General features: G+C 38.4%; 2 protein-coding genes across 3 annotated transcripts in view; both read left to right on the top strand.

The window, feature by feature from the left end:
* Positions 1-21,385, top strand: part of LOC127652486 (KN motif and ankyrin repeat domain-containing protein 2-like) — a 37,713-nt gene extending 16,328 nt beyond the window's left edge. Inside the window, exons 2-13 of one of the 2 annotated variants that reach the window (XM_052138631.1) lie at positions 2,682-2,781; positions 8,743-8,805; positions 9,047-10,438; positions 10,986-11,198; positions 11,337-11,442; positions 12,280-13,008; positions 13,125-13,212; positions 15,259-15,478; positions 16,059-16,201; positions 18,262-18,462; positions 19,305-19,403; positions 19,509-21,385. In XM_052138631.1, coding sequence (XP_051994591.1) covers positions 8,760-8,805; positions 9,047-10,438; positions 10,986-11,198; positions 11,337-11,442; positions 12,280-13,008; positions 13,125-13,212; positions 15,259-15,478; positions 16,059-16,201; positions 18,262-18,462; positions 19,305-19,403; positions 19,509-19,565 — 3,294 coding nt within the window. In that variant the 5' untranslated portion in view covers positions 2,682-2,781; positions 8,743-8,759 and the 3' untranslated portion in view covers positions 19,566-21,385. Of the gene's footprint in view, positions 1-2,600; positions 2,782-8,742; positions 8,806-9,046; positions 10,439-10,985; positions 11,199-11,336; positions 11,443-12,279; positions 13,009-13,124; positions 13,213-15,258; positions 15,479-16,058; positions 16,202-18,261; positions 18,463-19,304; positions 19,404-19,508 lie in introns of those variants that run through there. The other variant, XM_052138632.1, reaches the window with a different exon arrangement.
* LOC127652484 (dedicator of cytokinesis protein 7-like) overlaps positions 1-23,660 on the top strand; it is a 122,153-nt gene extending 98,493 nt beyond the window's left edge. Inside the window, exon 20 of the mRNA XM_052138630.1 lies at positions 23,559-23,660. Within this exon, the coding sequence (XP_051994590.1) occupies positions 23,559-23,645 (87 nt within the window). The 3' untranslated portion in view covers positions 23,646-23,660. The remainder of the gene's footprint in view (positions 1-23,558) is intronic.
* Positions 23,661-23,817: the final 157 nt, after the last annotated feature.

The following is a 23,817-nucleotide window of genomic DNA, read 5'->3' as shown; positions in this document are numbered from 1 at the left end:
AGAGAGAGATTGAGCTTGTGAATAACTTGCAGTGTTGAACAGTAATGATGCACTTGTTAGTTTAAAGGAATATTCTGGGTTCAATTCAAGTTGACAGTATTTGTGGCATAATGTTTATTACCACAAAAAACAAGTTCAACCTATTCCTCCTTTTCTTTAAAAAAGCAAAACGATTCTGTAAAAAGTTATAGACAATTTTACAACTTTGATGTAATATCAAGAATTAGTGAATTCATGTTATGTTAATGCTTTTATAAAATTATAAGTTTCACACTTCCATTAAACCCAACAAATATTGGCCACATTTACTTCCATTTAATTAAAAAACAATTTTAAAGAAAAGGAGGGATTAGTCAAAATGATTTTTTGTGTAATCAGCATAATGCCACAAATGCTGTCAAATGTGCTTAATTTGAACCTGGAATATTCCTTTTACTCAATTCCTCAGCTGTACTGTAAACCCTAATGCTCAAAATAATTAATTGTTAGATTATATCATACAAATTAGTTCAAATAAATTAACCTTGATGAGTATTTAGAACTTTATCTTTCTTTTGAGATCATGAAACTTACACCTTTTAAGTAACCTGAATTGTTTCATGTTTTGAGTTTAATAAACTTGTCTCTTTAATTTTACATGAACTTAATTTAACTAAAACTGGGAAAGTTTTCTTTTTATTATTTCCTAGCATTCTTTACATCACACAACAGGGATAGTAAATGTTAAAATTAATTGTTATATAGTGTTTCTTTGTGCAAGATGAATGTAAAGGGAGATATTTGTTAGTGTTTAATGTTTTGTGTTATTTGGAAGAGTTTCTGTCATGTTAAAATTTTTGGGGGTTACCATTATGGTGAATATTGGAGCTTGAGATTGGCTTGAGAACAGGTACACAATTAGATCGTTCTACAGTATATTGATATACTTGAGCAATTACTATGCTAATCAAAGCATGGTTTGTATTCTAACTTTCAATGTACTTGCTTATTCTAACTGGTACTATCTAGCTAGGTTTCTTCTGCTTGACATAATTAAGTTGAGCCTACATGGTGATTTTAAGTTCAATCAAAGAGGTACATTTAATGTATAGTACCATTAAAAGGCATTAATTAGCTTACTCAATATTTCAAGTTAAGAAATAATCAACCCGCATGAGTAGTACAAAATCTGACAGTTCTGCTTACTTAAACTTGTAATTTATTACCTTAAAAAGTTTGATGCAACTAATTACCTCAGATTTTTGAGCTAACTTATCCAGGTTTATAGAGCTACTGGAGTGATGCTGCCTTATGTGCTATCAGAGTAATTCACTCATGTTTAAGTGTTTTGATGTCAAGGAGAAAACATATTTTGACACAGAAAGCTTTCTCTCCTCTGCCATGTTGAAAGTTTACGTCTCATCCCAACTTGAAACTTGTATCAGGGCAGGGTAGGTGCCCTGAGTGTGTTTGAATACGAATACTCCATTTCGGCTGTCTTTGGCAGGAATACTGGAGCCGTTAGTTTAACTCTATTTCTCAGCTGTAGTATACTAGTAATCCAAATGATCATGGAGTGAGAGACAGTTCCAGATGACTTCAAAGAAATTTGCACACTGACTGACACCACAGTTTGTCGTCAGCTCAACTCACTCATAGCACACACAAGACGGTCTTTTGTTGCCACCTGCAAGCTGAAATCTTTAATGTCACTGAGATAAATGAAAATCTAGCTGCTCTTACACGTTTGGAATGTCATAAGCACAAGCGGAGTGATACAAACAGTGAAGCGTCCCAGTGCTGATGGTCTGAATTATCAGCGCTCATGGAACGCCTCTCGTCCAATCAGATTTGAGGACCGAAACTTGTATAAATATATGAACAGATAGAAAGATTTAGATAGATAAATAATATCATATATATCTAAATACATTTTTCTCTTTTAATAGCTTCAGTGCAGTTTTTGATAGTAGCTTGTAGCATAGCTTAACTTTTATTTCTTAAAGAGTAGCCCAATTGTAATTTAGCTACTTTAAGTTATCAGTAGATTGTAGCTAACCCAACATGTGTAGCTAACCCAATACTGCTAAAAACCTGTCACCATTTAATTTCATTGTATGGAAAAGAGCCAACATTTAAAATATTTCTTGTGTTTCAAAAAAAGGAGAAAGTAAGTCTTACGGGTTTGGAATGACATAAGTGTGAGTAAAGGGCAACAGAATAAAAATGTTTGTGTGAACTATCCTTAAAAGTTAAAGAAATCGTTAGTGATAATACCCTTTAAGGTAGCATCATTAAGGTTTTTCTTAACCTAAGGGGTTTGTTTGTTGCGAGTCTTGGTGTCCATCAGGGGTGTGTCTGTTTCTCCGGGTTTAGACGGATATCTCTGTAGAACTCTGAAACTGAAAACATTGCTCACAGTGCAGCGCTTTCCCAGGCTCAAGGGGATTTGCCAAGTAACATGTTGTTGTGGTTGAGGGAGAAGAGGGGTGTGTTGTGGTGGTAAGCAATGATGTAGAGAGCCAAGAGAAATTAGTCTCTCACAGAAAAGGCAGTCTTTAGGAGTGGCTTCCATGATGACTGAGATGAGGACGAGTATCTAAAATGAAGGGTGTTGCCAAAATCATACAAAGAACCTGCCAATTTTAGTCATAATTTGAGTTTGGTTCTGTAAATAAAGAGTTATATTTTCATTCCTTCAGGATTTAGGTGGCTACCTTCAGAGAGACGCAGACATCAGAAGAGGAGAGAGGAAAACCCTGAGTGAGGAGGTCGGGGAAAAGAGAACATCATTGCAGCACAGTGAGTTACAAGTCTACATTTAAGCAAGATTCTGAGTGATATAGACAAGATACAAATTACAGTATCCGTTGCACTGTGTTTAAGGAGTCTGTTTATTGCTTGTTTGTAGATAAGAACCCAAAATTTCCTGTCAAAGCCAAGAAAAATGAAACGGCTTGTTGCGAATGGACCTTGAATTTCGCACAATGATAACGGGACCTTTGAACTTGACCAAGTTTCAAAACTAACCTCACCTGAAACTAATGAATCTCCCCAACATGTTTTCATAATATAAAACAAAATTAAAGGAATTCTGTTTTCTCTTTATATGTTTTAATCCAAACTTCTCAAAAAGCCCTTTGCCCCGAAATTATTACTACAAGCTACCAATTTAACACCGGCATTTAATATAAGTGTTATAAGATTCTTTACATCCTCTTTCCCTTGATTGCTACTCTTAATATTTTGCCGGTGGGTGAGGGAGACCCTGGAGGCAGTAGATGTCAACTTCCACTGTTCTGGAATGTAAAGCGAGGGAAATTGGGAGAGCGGTACTAGGGCATTTGTGTTTAGGGCAAAGCATTCCTTCTGGAGGAGGGTTGAGACTTGCTGTGCTGGAGAAAGGTCTGCAGGCATGCCACTGAGAAAGGGCAGACCACTAAAGGGGAGGGGGGCACTCTGTGCTCTGTTAACTGTCATCTCAATGGAACACTGTTTATGAGCAGACAAAGAGGGAGGAAGGTCACCACCACACATGTATACATGCCTTTGCACAGTAGTAGCCAGTGCTGCCCTGCTCTTTACATGGATGTGGTGGGCTGGGAAAGGGGGTTGTTCGGGAGCATGAGGCAGAGCGGTAAAACAAGAAAAGAGGATACAAGAAGAAACATATTCTGAGTGGTGTTTGCTGTGCAAAACTTCTACAGTGCTTTGGTGTTGCAGGTGGTTTTCAGGGCAATGCTATACTGTTTGGTTGTTTAGGTGTTCTGAGTGGTTTGCCACGTTACTATGTGGTTTATAGGGTGTTCTGGGTGGTTGCTATGGTGTTGCTTGGAAATTCTTTGTGGTCAGGGTTCAACACATTGCACAATTTAAGGTAGCAGGATCAATGATGTGACACAATTTTTTTCCAGATCTATTAAATTATTAAAAATACACCTCTTCTATGATTAAAACAGTAATTTTGATTTACATTTTTTGGGGGATTAAAGTAAATAAATGTCATATGCTGTTACCAGTGGTGTGCGGTGCATTAACCAGATACGCTTTCAATCAATCAAGCCTCAAGGTTGGAGGTGTTAAAATCTGGTTGTGACTTCAGCTATATACTTGCGGTTGTCAATCCCAAACATTGACTGTTAGAACTTGGCCTTGCTCTGTTGTGTTTCTTACATAACTTTTTATTCGGAAGTAGCACTTAATGGAGCCTGTTGACACGGCAGTCGTGAGTCTCTTTGACTGAGCATTTACGATCGCACACATCGCTGGAAAGTTGTCAATAAGTCTGTTCGTTTGAAGAAAATAATGTCATGCGGATTCTTCCCTGTAAAGTCATCCATCGATTTTAAGACTGCTTGCTTTCTGTCTGTAGCACTGTTCATCATCAGCCTCAAACGTGTCTGAATGAATGTAAAACAGGAAAGTTTTTCCTTCAGTGCATAACCCCTTCTCCCGAGATCTGTGAAGGGTGCAAACAGCTGAAAGCCGACCCACATGGTGAAAATAACTGATTGGTCAGATTCTCTGTCACTCTGCTAATACAATTCAATTACAAGGGGCAGACTGGGCATTTTCCCAGTGGGCTGCTGGATAATTTGGGCCGTGCCGTTGCTGTGCAAGTACCGGTCCATCCTACAGGCGATATAGGCAACTGCCCTGGGCTCCAAAATGCACACACAGACCCCATCACAGAGTGAATTTTCAAAAAACTCTTTAAGGTAAAACCAATACAATGGCTTTCATTTTTTAAAACGTAAATTAATTTATTTGAAAATCACTCGCACTTCTTAGCACATTTCCAAATGTGCGCACTATCTCCGTACCTCGCATGGACCTCGTCACAATAATGGTGACAACCAAAGACAACATATTACGTATATGATGAGCTCTGAATGAACAACTACAACAGCAGCGTATATAAAATCTGCATTTTAAAACTGAATTACTTGTTTAAATTATAACATAAAAGGATGACAGCATTATTTTCTATGGTTAAAATATAAAGAAAATGCACTTGTAAAGGGTAAGTGGTGAATTCCCCCTCATACCCTTGTACTTTCACGTACATTTTAACCTAACATCTGTATGTTGAGAAAAACGTTTTCAGACATGTTATTTGTCTGAGCTATAAAGTGCTTATTTTTGTGATTTCTCTAAAAACTAATCTATTTATCACATTTACAGTGGTTTAATATGTTTTAAACGTTTGACCATTGTTGCAGTTTGGGGCCCGTTGTCATGACTAGCAGTCAATAGAAAAATCAGTGAGGTGGTGTGGTGTGTTGCGGGCCGTGTTTGGTGGGCCGCTCTGGGCCAGAAAGTCCAGGGCCATTTTTTTGTCCCAGTCCACCCCTGCACAAAAACCTTAAAAAATCCTCTGAAGGGGGCACATTGTGATGTAGCTCTACAGCGTGATTTGATTGGCTGTCAAAGACCAATTAAACTCCATCAGGTGAGACAATGCGAAGATATTTGAGGTAGTCTACCTTAAATTTAATTAGTTTTTAAGTTTTCAAACTATTTTATTTTAAAATATGATTAACATTGTTATATCTTTCATTCACCAAATCAAAGTCAGGTGGTTTAGCCAATGTTTAGGAAACTATTTTATTGTCATGTGAAAAAACATAAAGGAGACTATTTGTGAAATTTAAAAAATCATTAATATGTCATATTCATTATCAATATTTAGACATTTTTATGAAAAGGCACATTTTGTTAAAGTCAGATGTAATAAACCTGAGAAAACATCTTGATATTCTTGACTCAAAAATCAGGATATTTGTAAATAGAAAAATATACCTAGAAATAAAAAAACTACCTTGAAAAATATGTTTGAAAAGTTTTTAAATTAATGATTAAGTTGTTTGACGTGACATTTTAAGTCACTAAAGAAAATGCTATAAATTATTTTTTTTATTTATTTGTGAAACCAATGTGAACCCAAAGATTAACATTTTAAAATGTTTTAAACTAGATTTTTAAAAGATTTCTAATTTTTACCATCTCAGACAGTCTTATTAATCGATGTACCATCATTCATGTCTGAAGCACAAACATGTGGGACAAGTTAAAGGCCGAAATTAATACTTTATGAGGGTATGAGAGAGAGAGAGAGAGAGAGAGAGAGAGAGAGAGAGAGGGCTGGGATGAAAACAGTCTCTAATTACGGCTCATAAACTGTCCCCCTGTCAACACTCTCCACTGCACTGATGCTGATTTTTTCACACATACACACAAAACTTTGCGTTCACATTTTCACACACAAACATTTTCTCAAGCGCTCTCAACATTTTTCTATCTTTGGGCTGTGGTAGAGGAATAAGAACAACACTAATTAAGATGATATTGAATTCAGCAACTTATGTTTAATCAGATGTTGTGTGGCCTCATTGTCTGTTTTCTGTTCAGGGTCTAAGAAACCGCATAGCATTTTTAATATCTTAAAAACCACACTAAACATTGAGGTATCAGGTTTATACTTCATTACTTTTCCTAATCTGATGATAACTGATTTTAAACCAAATGTAAACTTGATAGCAAGCTTCAAATGTCCTCCATGGAAGATTTGAATCTACTCATGTTTGGGGTATCAGAGACCCCAGATATGTAAACATGAGTAAATGCAATGGATTGTCACTTTTCAGGATTCTCTGATTGGTGTACACAGTATAGGAGGGCACTCCTGCCAGTTTTTCTTTATTCAACATATGTTAAAATTGGTTTAATTTGTTTTATTCTATTTTTCAACAGTGTGTTTTTGCTGGGGTTAATTTTAAAACTGCTATCACATTTTTTATACAGAGAGGTGACATCTGCAATAATATATGCCCACTGGGCTTTGATTATGTCAGAGGAACACATTAAAATAATTTAAAGGTAAAATAAGAGGATAATTTCAAAAGGAATAATATTGTTATTTTTATTTATACATAATTTGGGCATCTGGGACCCCAAACATAAAAGAAGTCAATCTCAGAAGAGCATGAGGATTAATTTAAGTGTGCAAAAACAGGCACAGCATGGATATAAGTGGCAAGAGAGCTCATTTAGTCGACTTAAGATCTACCAAAATACCAAATCAGTTCAGTCAGTGTTTCCGAATGCCCTACTTTCCCTGAAACAGACTAGAACATAAACAGACTCAGAGGGTCATGAGATTAGAAAGAGTAGGAAAAAAGGCAACAAGGAAGAAGCCATTTCCAAGTATGAACTGAAATGACCAGAGCAGTCAGCAGTTCTTTTTGCACTGTCTGTGAAATTCAAGCCTAACTTAAAAACCTCTGTTGTCGAAAATGCTTTTCATGTTGGGAACAGAGATAGCGCATGGCACTGCCAGTGTTGAGATTGCTAAAGTATACAGCAGCACCCCACTTTTCACTAACGTATGACCTAGAATGTTAATATTTAGCAAAAAGGCACACTAGCTGAGAAAGATGTGATGCAGATTGACAAAAGTGAACAGCCTGAAAGCAAAAGAAATATAGAGCACCTGATGAAAAGAGAGAAAGATTGTTAGAGTAAGGTCCATATACATTGACTGCCAGGGGTTCATTTTACCTAATTGATTTAAGGCTGGAATGCTTTGCTTCAGTTGAAATGGGTAACTGAGGGAGCGGAAGAAGGAAGAGCAGTCAGCTGCTATCTCCTGATCATCAGCTGACAGAGTGGGGAAAAATAAGGGAGAAAAAGGCAGATAGAAAGCATGGAAAAAGTGTGGGAGAGAAAGGGAGAGCTAGTGCCTGTGTCTGCCTTTTTTTTTACAGTACCTCAATTCTGAGAACCACAGAGAGTGTATTCAGATGATTCCTAATAAGGCTGTAACTAGATGCTCTTTCTCTTGTAGTCAAATGCCAGATTACTTTCTGATGTTTTTTTCTCTCTCCTACAAACAAGAGAACCAGAAACAAACAGAAACCAAACAGCCAAGCTCTAGTAGACGATAAAGCAGGTTATGAATTACAAGGGGGTTTGACCCCAATTCAGGGGCCCTCTAATTGAACTCCTTATTAAGGCCTTAACCCACTAGAAGAAGTCAAAATCATACTTCCTTTAGGCATCAAGGTTTGTACGTTTGAAAAAGTATATATTCACATCAATTTTAATTCTACATATTTCATAAGGAGCTAAATAAACTTAGCCAGAATGCATAATTTTGCCTGCGGAGGTAGCCATCACAATAACCAACACATTGCCTAATTGTTTTACGTTTTAGGATCTGAATCGAATAGTACATTGACAAAACACAAGTGACAGTTCATAAGACAAACTTAAACAGATTGTGCCCTGACAATTGCCATAGGAATTGCAAGAAATTCACTTTCTTCCGAAGGTCACTGTATAATGTGCTGTGATAGAAGGATGCTGGTTCGAGCCCCACAGCCACCACCATTGTGTCCTTGAGCAAGGCACTTAACTCCAGGTTGCTCCAGGGGGATTGTCCCTGTAATAAGGGCTCTGTAAGTCGCTTTGGATAAAAGCGTCTGCCAAATGCATAAATTAAAATAAATGATAAATGAATGATAAAGCATGTGCAACAGTCTGTACTTAAGATTTAAAACTTTTGCCCTGATAAGAGCTCTTTCCTTTGCTGGTTTGAGGATTTTTTTTCTGTACATGCAGATGCTTAACTTCTGCTTTAAAGATTTTTGAATGAGGACTGTTCATTATAGGTTTGGTAGCTGGCCATAGATCTCATTAAATCAATGGAGAAATTGAAGAGAGTTTGTGTGTATGATCACTTACGGTATCTCTCTTGTCTAGGAGAAACTGGCTGGTGAATGACAATCATGGCTCAGGTGTTACATATGGACACCAGTTTTCCAGGTACTGTCCCAATTTTAACTCTAAAGCTACAGATACATGTAATGCTTAACTACTGTGATTCTGTGATCCTTTCCCTGGTCTATCCCTACCTAAATGTTTATTTAGAGAAATCTAAAGAGAATAACTTGTAAAGTAAAGCCTTGAGCTGGTCATAGCCTGAAGGTAATTCTTTTCTCCCTTGTCTGATTCAGAGATTAGACTAGGATTTCCTGCAGTTTAAAGTTGTTTCCACTGTCCATAGGGAAGATTAACTCCCCGGCACCCCCCTCCTTGCACAGAAAGGACCAAGAGGCTCCATATTCAGTCGAGACCCCTTATGGATATCGTCTGGACCTGGACTTCCTCAAGTATGTCAATGATATTGAGAAAGGCAACACTATTAAAAAGGTGCCCGTACAACGGCGCCCACGTTATGGCTCACTTCCACGTAGCTACGGCTTTACTGGCTCCTGGTGGACCTCCACTGAGTCACTGTGCTCCAATGCCAGCATTGACAGCCGTCACTCATCGTACTCCTATTGTGCACCAGGCTTCCACAGCACACAGCTGCCCAATTTCAGTACGGCTCGTGTGGAGAAGACCTTGTTGGACGCCCGTCGCAAGCTGGAGGAAGAGAAGGATGGCCGCCGCTTCTCCAACCTGGGCAGCATGCACAGCAGCGTCGCCGGATCCAACACCTCCCTTTCCAGTGCGCACAGCTTCAGTCGTGCCCAGGGAGGTGGCTCCTATACGCCAGTAAGCTCTGGCTTGTCCACACCCGTGTCACCCACACCTGCCCATTTACAGCACGTACGAGAGCAGATGGCTGTTGCTCTACGGAAAATCCGGGAGCTTGAGGAGCAGGTGAAAACCATCCCAGTGCTGCAAGTGAAGATATCTGTGCTCCAGGAGGAGAAGAGGCAGCTCAGTGTGCAGCTCAAGAGTCAGAAGTTCCTGGGCCACAAGCTTGGGTTCAGTCGGAGCCATCCACGTGGAGAGCTCTACATCGACATACCCGAGGAGGATGTGGGAAATGGTGCAGGAGCCACAAACAGAGCTGCAGGAAGCCTTTCCCCTACCACCCCAGGCTCCCTCCAGGACTCAGGCTGTGAAATTGAGGAGACGGTAATTGTCGGTGGAGCACGTCCAGGTACAAAAAGGGAGGTGCGAACCGTAGGTGTGGGGCCAGATGTGGAGGAAAGGGGCTATTGTCAAGTAGGCGTAGGGGTGCGAGAGGAGGACTTGGGAGTACTGCCTGAAGCCGAAGCTCTAAAGACTAAGGTGGGGATTTTGGAGGTTCAGCTAAGGAAGACTATGCAGGAACTGCAGAGTGCTCAGCAGCAAGTGGAAGCAGCACAGAGAGAGAGGCAGGTTCTTCCTCCTCAGGTGGACCATGCGGTGAAGGCCACCTGTCTGGGCTGGCAGGAACAACAGTGTCAGGCTGGTGCAGGCCTGCACACCATTGTCAGTTTCACCCAGCAGCCCCATCAGCAGAGGACAGTGGGAATCCAGGTGTACACGTTGGAGCAACCCACAGTTGTGGGTGTGGGGACACTGCTGCGAGCCCAGAGTTGCAGTTCTCCTGCTCAGCCCATGTCTGCAGGCACACTGGAGGGGCCCCGCAGAAGACATGCAGAGTCCCTAGGAACAGAGGGTGTGTATGAAACATTAAAAAGCGCCTTTCCAACATTGGGCTAAATGGTTACTAGCATTAGCTAGTAACCATTTACGGATAGCACATTTCCACTTAAGCATAGTTTGTTATGGTACGATCACAAACCGTTCTTGGCCTGAATATCTCTGACAATTTGCCTAATATGCTCAGGACAGGGAATTGTGATGTGGAACGGCATAAGTGAAGTGGCCACTCACAATTGGTCACTCGCTTAGTCAGTGTATTTTGATTCTGATTTTGCAACACCATAGCAGAAAAAGAACCCAAAACCCATAACCCAGACAACAAGCCCGGTACGGAAAGCAAAGTTCTGCAGTGAGAACAGTTCATCCCAATGGAGGAAAAGCGCCTAAAGAGTCTCTAATTAAGTTCATAGTGTTATGTTCATGTTGATTTCAGCATGTGAAATATGTGGACACATAAAATGTAAAAAAAAAAAATGATATGAGGATTAGTTCAAACTAAAATTTATATTCTGTCATTATTTGCAGTAGGGCTAATTTAGACCGTTCTTTTTGGCCATCAGAATCCCCACGCGAGTTTCCCATTGCAATAAGCTCTAAGCAGGTGCGAGAGGTCTTGAAGAGTGAAGTGTCCAAATCAGTGCCAGTGACCAACCAGGCAACCGTCATGGAGACAAAGTGCAGCCAAGTGGCTCCTGTCTGCCAGTGGCTAAAAGAGGGAGAGATTAGCCAGCAGTCATCAAAAGAAACCTTCCAAAGAGATGCCACAAAACCAGGTTAGTCCATTGTTTTCTTTGTGTATCTTATGATAACAGTGAATCAAACCTCTTCCACATATTTATTACATCTTCGAACATAAATCTTTCAATCAGCGATATTCACTCCAACCTTTTTTGTTCCTCTCTATTTTTTAGCCTCCCCTCAGTCCACCCTGAGGTCAATCATAAAAAGAAAGGCTGATGGGGAGCCTGGTTCTCCATACACTAAAAAGAACCTGCAGTTTACTGGAGTCAATGGAGGGTAAATGCAGAATTTGTGATAACATTGTTAATATAATCAAATATAATGTGTTTTTAACTTAACTTATCATTTGTGTTGGTGACTCTTAGCAGAATATACACTCACTGAGCACTTTATTTGGAACACCTATACACCTTCTTATTTATGCAATTATCTGATCATCTAATCACATGGAAGCAGTACAATGCATAAAATAATTCAGATTTGGGTCAGGAGCTTCAGTTAATGTTCACATCATCCATCATAATGGGGAAAAAAAATTTATCTCAGTGATTTAGACCGTGGCATGATTGATGGTGCCGGATGGGCTGGTTTGAGTATTTCTGTAACTGCTGATCTCCTGGAATTTTCACACACAACAGTCTCTAGAATTTACTCGGAATGTTGCCAAAAAACTAAAAACATCCAGTGAGCGGCAGTTCCGCAGATGGAAATGCGTTGTTGTTGAGACAGGTCAACGGAGAATGGTCAGACTGGTTCGAGCGGACAGAAAGGCTACGGTAACTCAGATAACTGCTCTGTACAATTGTAGTGAGCAGAAAAGCATCTCAGAATCCACAACATGTCAAACCTTGAGGCAGATGGGCTACAACAGCTTGGGACCATAGTGTTCCTAATAAAGTGCTTAGTGAGTTTAATAATATGAATGGTAATGCAGATTGTATTTGATAGTACGTGTTAACAAGAACAAATTTCTTGTTTACGTTGTTAAAGGGAACTTGAGTCCCACTGAAGTCGAGTAGATCATTGGTATTCATTTCATGAGGAGCACTGTTGTATGTGGTAATTTATTTCTTGCAACAATCTGGTAAATAAAAGCACTAATTTGCCCTGCAGTTACGAGTCGACATCCTCTGAGGAAAGCAGCTCGGAAAGTTCGGAGGATGAGAGTGATGCAAGCGAATACCACGAGGCTACAGAGAAACTTCTGGAATCTGCAGCTCAGCAGCCTCTGGTGACCCCCTGCAGACCTGCTTCTCCCAAATCCAGTGAGACAGCAGCTTCACAAACAACTCAGCACAGCACTGCCCAGTCACCAGCCAATGATACTGCACCACTACAAAGCACCAGCCAATCACAAGCCATGGATGCAGCTACCCAGCAACATGTTACCCAATCACCAGCAGCAGAGGAAAACTCACAGCACTGTACCAGCCAATCAACAGTTGCTCCTGCGGCACATCCAGAAGGTGTTATTCAATCCACAGAGGCAAAACTCGTTCTTCAAACGCATACCTCTCAAAGCACTGCCACAGAACAAAACTCTGTCCAGTTATCAGCCACCAGCACTGTACTACAGAATGCTATGGTTCAATCCAAATCCACTGATTCAAATGTACAGCAAAGTCCAAACCAGCTAGAGGCGTCAGGCCTTGATGCTCAGCAGACGACCACTCGATCACGATCTACAGGTGCCAAACCTCAGAAAGATGCTAGCCAACCAAATACCACTGACCAACAAGCAGATACACAGACACAATCTACTGATGCCTCAGCAAAACAGGACATAGCCATATCCTCCAACAACAATCCAACTGCAAACCTAACTAATAAACAAGACAGCAAGTAAGTTGACTAAAACAAATGAGTGACACAAGTTAATACAAAATTAATATTTGATTACATAGTTTTGGTGTAAATGCTGACAGATGGGCATTTTAATAAAACATTTTTTTTTTCAGACTGGAATTGAGTGGCAGTCTCGTGGCAGCTCTTCATACCTTGCAAAAAGCTCTCAGTGAACCAAATGCATTTAGCCATCAAGAAGCGGTATGTTTATCAGTTATGAAAAGCTGATATGTTGTAACATTTATATATCATAGATCTGCCACTGAACAACACTTTAATTTAATTAGGTTTCTTTAAAGGTGAAGTTTGTAATTATTTTGGTTAAAAATGTTCTCCTGTCCCACCAGTAAAGGGGTGTTCACACTGACAGTGATGACTCATGCTGGCTCCAATTGCCAATTTGCACTTTGTTGTTGCAAATTGTTGTCAGTATGAATGCTGGGAAAACACTATGGCACCTTCAAAATGTTTTTCTGTTTTTTTAAGCAGTCCGATATGTCAAATTCTAGCTCAACCAATGCCATAAGTTTGGGACTAGACATTTTTCTGAACAAGACGGGCAGCAGAGAGGTCTGTAGCAGAATTTGGGAGACATGTCTGGTGTGCTATTACTTTTCTATGCCATCAGACATACAGTTTTCATATGCCAGATGAAATAAGCACAAAAGTCCCATAGACTTAAATTGAAAATGGGCCCCTCACATATCTAAAATCAGAAAATTATAGAGACTTCAGGGCAAGTTCTGTTTACTTGAAATGCTTTTAAGTAATCACCCAGAAATGTCCTGGCATCTACTCTGAACACCCTAGCAACACTGTAGAAACCACTCAGAGGCATATACTGGGAAAGATGTCATGTCAGCTCTGCGTTTTGCATGAGCAAGAACCACTCATGTTTTCTTCAGAAAATGTAATGCATTAATTTTTGGATTCCAACTGGCTGCAGCAACATTACACACTTCAACTTTAAAATAATATAAAAAAAAAAAATATGCTATTCTATCCTATTAAAGGAAGTTAAGCTCAATCGACCAATCGACAGCACACCAATTAATTTTGACTCATCCCTTCTATTCTTTAAAGAAAAAGCTCAATCCGTCTTACAGTGAGGCACTTGCAATGGAAGTCAATGGGGCCAATCTGTAAATGTTAAAATACTCACTATTTCAAAAGTATAGACTAGGACAGTGAATCGTGAATCTTTTTATTTTTAACTAATTAATCGCACAGTTTTCTGGGATTAATCTCGTTTAATCGTGGAACATGGTTGCTATACACAATGCATAATTTAATTTAATTTAAGACTGATCTCAGTTCGGGAGTCTCTGCGGTCAGTAAAGGGTTAACTTTCCAGACACAGAGTCATGTGACATAACATCATGCTGCTTTGTCTTTGGGAGAAACACCAACAAAACTGCATCAGGTAAGGAACCTAATTATTTTGGTTTTACATTTGAGTTGAAAGATTAGAGTCTCTAGTTTCATCCGATGTGCCATTTAAAAAATTTGAGTGATTTATCGTGAAACGTCACACTGCTAAACACGATGTACACTAACGTGTACTTAAGCGCTATTTTTACTTAGAAATCCTATATTTACTGTGCATTTTCACATTGAGAATCAATGAGTTCATTCAAAAGCTGAAATTGTTTTTTTACACGGAGTTAGATTAGATAACTTATTAGTTCAAATAAGGTGCATTTCGAACTGTTTTGCGACCAGTGCAGACAGACAGCAGTAATTCACTAAATAGAGGAGCATCCTATAGCTCTCTATGCAACTAAGAGCTTCATGCTGCTGATGATGTTTGTACCACTCAAAATGTTTAGCAGACATGGGACAATAGTGGACATTCTTTAATAATAGGATCAAATGATAATGATTCAAATCATATCAAGTTTTATTGGCAAGATAAACTTAAGTGTACACTGCCAATATATTATTAGACACTATATATACAGATAACAAACAAACTGAATGTAGTTATAGAATTATAAGCTTCACATTTCTGCCTTAAAATCTTACAAAAATGTACCCCTTTCACTTCCATTGTAAGTGCCTCACTCTAACTGAGATTTTTGCTTTTTTTATAGAAAAGGAGAAATCAAAATGATGTCACAGATGCTGTCAATTTAGCTTAACTTGTATTGATCCCGGAATATTTCTTGAAGGATCTGCTAGTGAACATGATCTGTGAATTTACATGTAGTGCTAAGAACACGTTTCCATTTCTCTGTCTGTTCACAGAGGACAGCCTACACCATGGTATTGCAGGAGTGGCTGCGAGTGTCCTGTCACAAAGCTGCTGACACTGCAGTTGTTAAGGCATACATGGACACTTTTGCCTCCATTTCCCCTCAGCTACTAGAGTTCATCATCAACATGGCTGACGGCAATGGAAACACGACTCTGCACTATACTGTCTCTCACTCTAACTTCCCTGTTGTCAAACTGCTGCTGGATACGGGTTAGTGATCCTTATATCTCTGAGCAGTGCTCAGCGCTGGAAAAAGGTGTTATCAAATCTTCATACCAATGATAAGAGGCGTTGGATTTCGGGTTGTGCACATGCTCTAGCATGGTAGTACCACACTCGCCTGTGTCATTTCCAAATCCCATTTTGTCGTGCTAGCCAAAATGGCAATCGTCTTGGCCTTATACTGACACCCAGAGGAGTGGATGCAGCAAAACACACAAAAGCAATCGTTTCAGTTACCCATAGGAGAAACATGCTGTTCATAGTCGGCCATTAATCATTTCTTCCATGAGGCACCCCACTCCATGATGTAATATAAAAGCATTTCTAAGGTTACTAATATGACCAGAGTCTTCATTTCATGCGAATTCAAAATACTGAGTGTACATTTTAATATCAATATTTTATATTTTGTATACCAGGCATTTTAAAAACTCCTATAATTTGATAGTTTATTTGTTTGTTCATGTTTTTCATGTATTTGTCTGCACCTTTTTTTTTCTTTTTTCTTTTTTTTTGCATGTGACAAAGCTATATCTGTACCTTTATCAGCTGTGTCCTTGTTCCGCAGGTCTCTGCAATGCCGACAAGCAGAACAAGGCTGGTTACACGGCTATCATGTTGACAGCTCTGGCTGCCTTTAATTCTGACAGTGACCTTCAAACCGTCCTACAACTGCTCCGCACAGGCGACGTCAATGCCAAGGCTAGCCAGGTGTGCCCCCTTCTGGTTAACCACTATATTTAAAAATTAAAAAAATTATACAAATCCAAACTATGACCTTGACCAAAAGATAAAAAACTAATTTTAACTAAGAAAGTATTATCAATTTTGCTGACCCTATTTAGACATGTGATTTCTGCCATAGTGTTTAAGGCATCTCTTTTACCTAAGATAAAAATAATTATTTTGGAATTTCCATTAAAAATCAGCTTTGCTCAAAAATCTGAAGCGGATCGTGCTCTCCATTTTAATGGACACTACTCTTCTGGGCAGGATTACACCAACTGTGTTTAAGGTCTCACTTAAGTTTGGATGTAAAGTTCACACTAAGGGCTTAGTAACTACTAGTTAGTGCTTAATTTGGTTGCACCACCTGTTCTTAAGGCAAGACTTAACTAGTAGGTTTTAAACTCTCTGTAAAGTGATGCTTAGTCACATAATATTACATTTCCCTCTATTGATCCAATAAGCAGCCTTCGAATTTGTACACAGAAGTATTGAAAAGCCGTAAATTTCAGTTTTATCTCATTACAGTTGATGATTAAACCTTGTTTGCTCATAACTGTCAGCTGTAATAAATTATATCCCAAATAATATACAAGATTTCATTAATTATATAGGCTATTTAGCTTACGTAAATAACAATATGCAATAACTGTATCTATAATGAATAAGGGACAATAAATATATACTAATAAAACAGGCTGGAAAAATAGACATAGATACATAATAGATATTTCATATATGTTGAAACTTGACACCGGGTGGAGTACACATGAAAGTGCACCTTTAGAGCAGTTTCATGGTGAAGGAGGAGGTTATTTACATAATGTTTTCTCCCGTAAACATAAACGAGTGTAAAAGCCAACATCATGATATACATGTCGAGAGGACTGAAACCTGTTAACTAAAACATGAACTCGTTGATGTCATTAAGTGAGTCTGTTGTTTTTATTCCATCTGTTACTCATGGTCGGAGGCTTCCGTAAATATTTAATTCATACGTAGGGCTACATCCTACGTAAGATTAATGGTGCAATGCTCAAATATTTAGTATTGCATAAATTGTCACTTAGTGCCCATTTACACCACAGTTAGGCATAAATACGTAAGTTGTAATGTACGTATAGCTGGTGCAACCGGCCCCTGGCAGTTAATATACACTGCCTGGCCAAAAAATATAAAAGTTGCCATTTAGATTTAAAATGATTGGATCATTATTGCAGTGATTAACATGTTTCAGCTGGCTAACTGAGGTAGTGTGTAGCTTTACATTTCTTAAACAACCATGTGGGAAGATGTATACCGTGGTCATGGAAAAGATGTCACTGTGTTTCAGAAGAGCAAATTATTGGCAAAGAATAATTGGAGATTGCTGAAATCATTAGAATTGGTTTAAGAGCTGTCCAACGGATTATTAAAACCCAGAAGGGTAGTGGTGAACCATCAGCGTCATGGAAGAAATGTGGTAAAAAAAAAATCTTGAATGATCGTGATCGCTAAAACACTAAAGTCACATCATAAAAAAATCAACAGGAGAACTCACGGCGATGTTTAATAGTGAAAGTAAGAGCAGCTCCACGCGCACAATGTGACGAGAATTTGAGGATTGGAACTAAACAGCTGTGTGGACACAAGAACGCCACTAGTTAGTGAGGCTAATCGGAAAAAAACAACAAGATTCATTGGGCTCAAATTGTGAAAGAGTAATTCAGGGAGCACGAGGAATCATTTTCACACATGAATTGGCCACCACAATGTACTGACCTTAACACCATTGAAAGTCTTTGTGATGTGCTGGAAAAGATTTTACAGAGTGGTTCAACTCTCCCATCGTCAATACAAGATCTCGGGCAAACATTAATGCAACTCTGTACAGAAATAAATGCTGTGACGTTGCATAAGGTTGCCGAAACAATGCACGACGAATGCGCGCCATAATCAAAGCTAAAGGCGGTCCAATGAAATATTAGAGAATGAAACTTTTTTTTGGCCAGGCAGAGTATAATCTGTATTTTAATCTGCATTACACTTATGCATGTATGTTGCAGGCAGGGCAGACAGCACTGATGCTGGCGGTCAGTCACGGCAGAGGGGACATGGTGAAAGCTCTGCTGTCCTGTGGTGCCCAGGTGAACCTGCGTGATGATGATGGATCCACAGCACTCATGTGTGCCTGTGAGCATGGGCATGTGGACATTGTGCGCCAGCTACTGTCCATGCCAGGCTGTGACGCCACACTCACTGATAATGTGAGTATCTCTCCATTTCTCAAGCCTGATTCAGTCATTTTTATTTCCCCCTCCATCAATTAAATCTCATCTTCTTCAAAGTCACAAGTATAGACAAACACAATGTGCTTAAGCTAAAAACATACAAGCAGTTATAATATTTCATGTATTTATTTAACACATCCCATTAAACATTCTCAGTGCTGTGGTATAGGTAAGTGAACCCTTGGATTTATTAACAGGTCGATCGCTCTTCGAGATAACTTTGTAACCATTTCCAGCTTTATGCAACAATTCATGATCGTAGGTCTTTTGAGATCGCTTTTTTGTGAGGCATGGTCCACGTACACAGGTGCTTCTTGTCAATAGCAAACTCAAAATGTTTGAGTGCTTTTTATAAGTCAGAGAAGCTTTAACCCACACCTCCAATCTCGTAAGCTTTTGTTGACCTCATTAGTCTAGGGGTTCACATACTTGTTCTAACCTACACTCTGAATGCTTGAATGATATATTCAGTATGTACAAGAACAATACAGTAATTTGTGTGTTATTACTTAAAACAGATTGTGTTTGTTTATTATTGTAACTTATATGAAGATCAAACCAAATTTGAAAACAAATTTATAAATAAATGCAGGTAATTCAAAAATGGATCACATGCGTGTTCTTGCAACTGTACATTATTTTACAATTTATTACATTATAAAAATGCAAATGTTTGAATGATGCATTGAACTTTTGGACCCCACTGGCAAATGGCAGATTTGTGCACAAAGTATTTCATATTTCAATTCATTTAGCTCTCACTAAAAGGTTTATTATGGTTTGTGACAATATCTTCATTTTCTATTGCTGTTCCACAGGATGGCAGCACAGCTCTCTCCATTGCACTGGAGGCCAGTCAGAATGACATCGCTGTGCTTCTATATGCACACCTCAATTTTGCAAAGCCGCCTTCCCCTGTAAGTGATCTTCTGAAATATTATTGCTTAGTGACCAAAATGAACAAATGGCAGATTTAGGCAAAAATAATTTTCAAAATCAACAAGTTTTATCATTTTCAACAGGTGTCACCAAAGTGTCCAATTTTGGGATCTTCTCCTCCCTCCTCAGAATTGAAGTGACCCCTCAATGAAATGGATGTCATGAATTTCATGTCAACTCTTCCAGCAGAAGTTTCTGGTTCATTCCACTATCTGTGTGTGCATGTGAGTTTTTGTGTACATCTGTATACATGTGTACAGTATGGGTACCCACGTGATACATTTTTGCATGTACAATTGCGTGACGTTCAGAGATTATTCAAATGTGCACTCATGAGTCTTAAGACTCTTTTAGAAAATTAGCACTTGACGCTATTGGTCTTTACTTCAGTTCTATAAGTTCTGTTCACATTTTACAGTACAAACTATTATTTCTCTACATAACATGTTAGTTTTCAGTTATCACATTAACTTCACTTTGTCTGGAGAAGAAAAGCTTTTTTAAATACGTGAGATTTGAGTAAGAATAACAACAAAAAAAAACAACCGTGTAATAGCAATATGGTTCGTTGATCAGTCCATTTTTTGTGATGAAACAAGTGTTACATTATATAGTTAAATTATATAAGTGCAAATCATCCAATCTTAGTCACACAGCAACTGATTAAATGTGTAAAAGCGTAGCGTAAACAACTATAAAATCATGCATCTTGATCAAGTGTCCTTTCATAGTTTTACAATTCTGGAATCCATAAGAACAAGAGGGATCAGTGTTAATACACCAGCTGTTTTCACTACATGCAATTTGATAACTTTACATAGTGATTTTCAGTTTGTGATGATAATATACAAACTTTGATTATACAGTGCAGATGTCTCACCCTAGAAAGAGAAACATGGTGGTCAATTCACTTCTCTAGAAGATTTATAATACTATCTTTTACAAGCAGTAATACATTTGTGACAAATATTTTAGCATTTTTATTGAATGGATATATATATTGTGAGAATTCCACATGCTATAGTACTTCTATTGAATCGCTGGGCTTGTTTTTGTGTAAATCATCTGGCTATTGCCCTAATGGACAGACTCACACCATAGATTCTTTCACAGCAGTGCAGTATTATAAAGTCTATGGAGAATGTACTTTGTTTAGCCTGATCTGTAGAGGAGTTTTGCCATTGTGATGATATAAAGACTGCAGCGGTGGGTAATATAGTGTTCTTCAGAGTGTAGACAATGACTTGAATTGAAACTTTATTGAACAAGTGCTCTTCAAAGACATTTTACGAGCATACAAATAAATAATGAGAGTTCTCAGAAGGTAATACCTGAAGCTTTGGTATTGAAGGTAATATGACGGTAAGCAGGTTTTTCAGAAAGAAGCTTCAAGATGTTGTCTAGAGAGTCGAGTATGAGTGAGTATGAGCACATCGATTGGTACTGGCACAGGTTCACTGAGCACTACAAAACATTAGATTTTGTTTGTTTTTTCTCAGTGGCTGGTGGTTTTAGGTCCAGAATGTGGGGAGAAAGGCTCAGAATTGTCTATGATGAATGTAAGATGTTTTCCATAATGAGAATAATATATATATAATCTCCAAAGTTTTTCTGCAAATACTATAGAATTTTGTGTAGCTTTTTTAACCCCACAGATTGTTGGATTTAACATTATAAATGGAAGACTTTGTTTCATTTGAAAGACAGTTTGACTTGTTTTGTTTACCCGATTTGTACACATGCATTCTTATAACCAGTTTAGTAACTAATTAGTTTTATACTCTTTTGTATTTGATTTATTTAACACTCTTTGAATATCTTTAAATTTGTAATATATTTTCACAGCTTTGTATATCTTTTGGCATATTTGCCTGCCATGTATCTTTATGTAAAGTGGTCACATTTAAATTGGTTTGTTTTGTTTTCCCTTGTTTTTGAAAAAACAAATAAATAAATATAGATATGTGAAAATGTGTCGCATGGAACATAGTATTTATTAAATGTGTAGGCAGTATGGAATTATAGTAGAACGAAGCCATTTTAAAAAGGAATTTTTCCAATGTGAAGACTTTCATTTATAAGCTAGGGTGCAATAATACAACGATGGTCCCCTCTTCTTCCTTCAGCCGAGTATAGGGTTGAGTATACCATTTCAAATGTGTTGTACAGGCATAGAGACTTTTAATCTTCTTAAGTGTAAGTTACAGTATGTAGCATAATTGTTTCTTTTTTCTAATTTGTTTTTTTTTAATCCCCTTTTTCCCCAATTTGGAATGGCCAATTCCCACTACATAGTCGGTCCTCGTGGTGACACGGTTACTCACCACAATCTGGGTGGCGGAGGACAAGTCTCAGTTGCCTCAGCTTCTGAGACGTTAATCTGCGCATCTTACCGCGTGGCTCGTTGTGCATGACACCACGGAGACTCCCAGCTTGTGGAGGCTCATGCTACTCTCAGCGATCCACGCACAACTTACCATGCGCTCCATTGAGTGCGAGATCCACTAATCGCGACCACGAGGAGGTTACCCCATGTGACTCTATCCTCCCTAGCAACTGGCCCAATTTGGTTGCTTAGGAGACCTGGCTGGAGTCACTCAGCACACCCTGGATTCAAACTCGTGACTCCTGGTGTGGTAGTCAGTGTCAATACTTGCTGAGCTACCCAGGCTCCCGGCATAATTGTTTCTTAACTGTGGCTAAATCATTTATAAAATCAAATCCAGACAGGACTTTTAACAAAAGTCTGTTGCAGTTGTTGTAAGACAAGATGGAGTTAAATTATTATTGAAGCTCAACAAGTAGGCTATAAATGAATAATAGGCCTATATAACAGTGTTTATTGTGTAGGCCTAGGCCTAAATTTATTACACATCTCTCTGGAATACTTTATATTAATATCGTTTACTATTATTATTTAAAAATGGTATTAACAATGAAGGTTATAAGCAATCATGCTAATAAATTGTAAACAACAAAAGGCAATATATGGCCTAAAGTATGTGGACACCCCCTTCTAATGAACAGGTGTGGCTCAATTCTACAAGATAGAAATGCTTGCACCAACTATATTGTAAAGCCATCCCAGAAAAGTGGAAGCTGTATGAAAGCTTTAGCAAAGGGAATGCTTTTGAAATTAAAACAGTTCAACTAGACACAACGGAGGTCATCAGGGAGGTCAGGCAAAGATGTTGGGTGATTGGGCTGGCTTGCTTTTCCAATTCATCTTAAAGTTGTTCAAATTGGATCAGGTTTGGGCATTAAAATATACAGTATAGGTACTAAACTTTTTACTGCGCCTCTTTAATAAAATTTTCCAGATTTTTTTTTTTTTGTGTTGAAATGTTTCAAAGACTTTTTGAATTTCTCCCAGTAAATTTATGAAAAATGTAACAATCAGGAAAATTCTGCTTTGCAGTTTCAAAAAGTGACCATTTAAAGATACATGTAATGGATTTCGAAGACTTTTACATCATGAGAGTAGCTATTTTAAGTGTCATAATTACATTATATATTTGATACTTTAAATTCTCAGAAACTTTTGCTATGAAAAATGTCTATCAGACACAATATGAAAAATCCACACCAGTTTACATTACACAAGTTGATCAAGGCCATGGTCAGATCTTTACATAATTAGAACATAGATTAAACATTTTGTAGAGGTTTCATATAAATACATACAGTTGCAGTAAAAATGATTCAACCCTACTGACCAGTAATACGTTCTGATGATGTGAATTAAAACACATCAACTAAAACCTCAGTAGACTGTCAAAGTAAGTTTTGAATACACTTTTGAGTGAATTTGAGAACAAATAGTTCAGTTTACCCAAATTTAAAATAAATAATAATTCATTCTCTCCACAAATGTCGTCAAAAATATTCAACCCCCAAAGTCAATCATTTGTGGAGCATCCTTCACCTGTAATAACGTCTAATTAATGTTTCAGGTAAGTGAAATGAAGAATGATGATATTGGAATTTTTTACACATTTCTCATGAGCAAACGCTTCCAGCTCATTGACATTCTTTGGTTTCTGTGCTGCCACTGCTTCCTTGAAATCCTAACAAAGATTTTCAAATTTTGGAGTTTAATGATGGACTGAAAGGGCCCTTCAAGGACATTCCAGGACCCATACCTGAACCAAATTTTGGACAAATTGAATGTATTCTTGGTGGAAAGTCCAGTGATCACCGAGCTACAATTTACACACTGAAGGCATCACATTATGCCAAAATGGCCTTATACCTGAAAGAATCCATGGCGTCAGTCACACAGTCAGGATAGTAGTTTCCTGTTGCCGCAAAACACCCCCATAATAGGACTGACCCACCTCCATTACTGACTGTGGGGATGGTGTCTTTTTGTCATCACCTTGCCTTTCTTAC

The sequence above is a fragment of the Xyrauchen texanus genome, chromosome 12, assembly GCF_025860055.1.
Source record: "Xyrauchen texanus isolate HMW12.3.18 chromosome 12, RBS_HiC_50CHRs, whole genome shotgun sequence".
Taxonomy (NCBI): Eukaryota; Metazoa; Chordata; class Actinopteri; order Cypriniformes; family Catostomidae; genus Xyrauchen; species Xyrauchen texanus.
The sequence above is the reverse complement of the archived record's forward strand: the minus strand, read 5'-3'. Positions and strand labels throughout refer to the sequence as shown.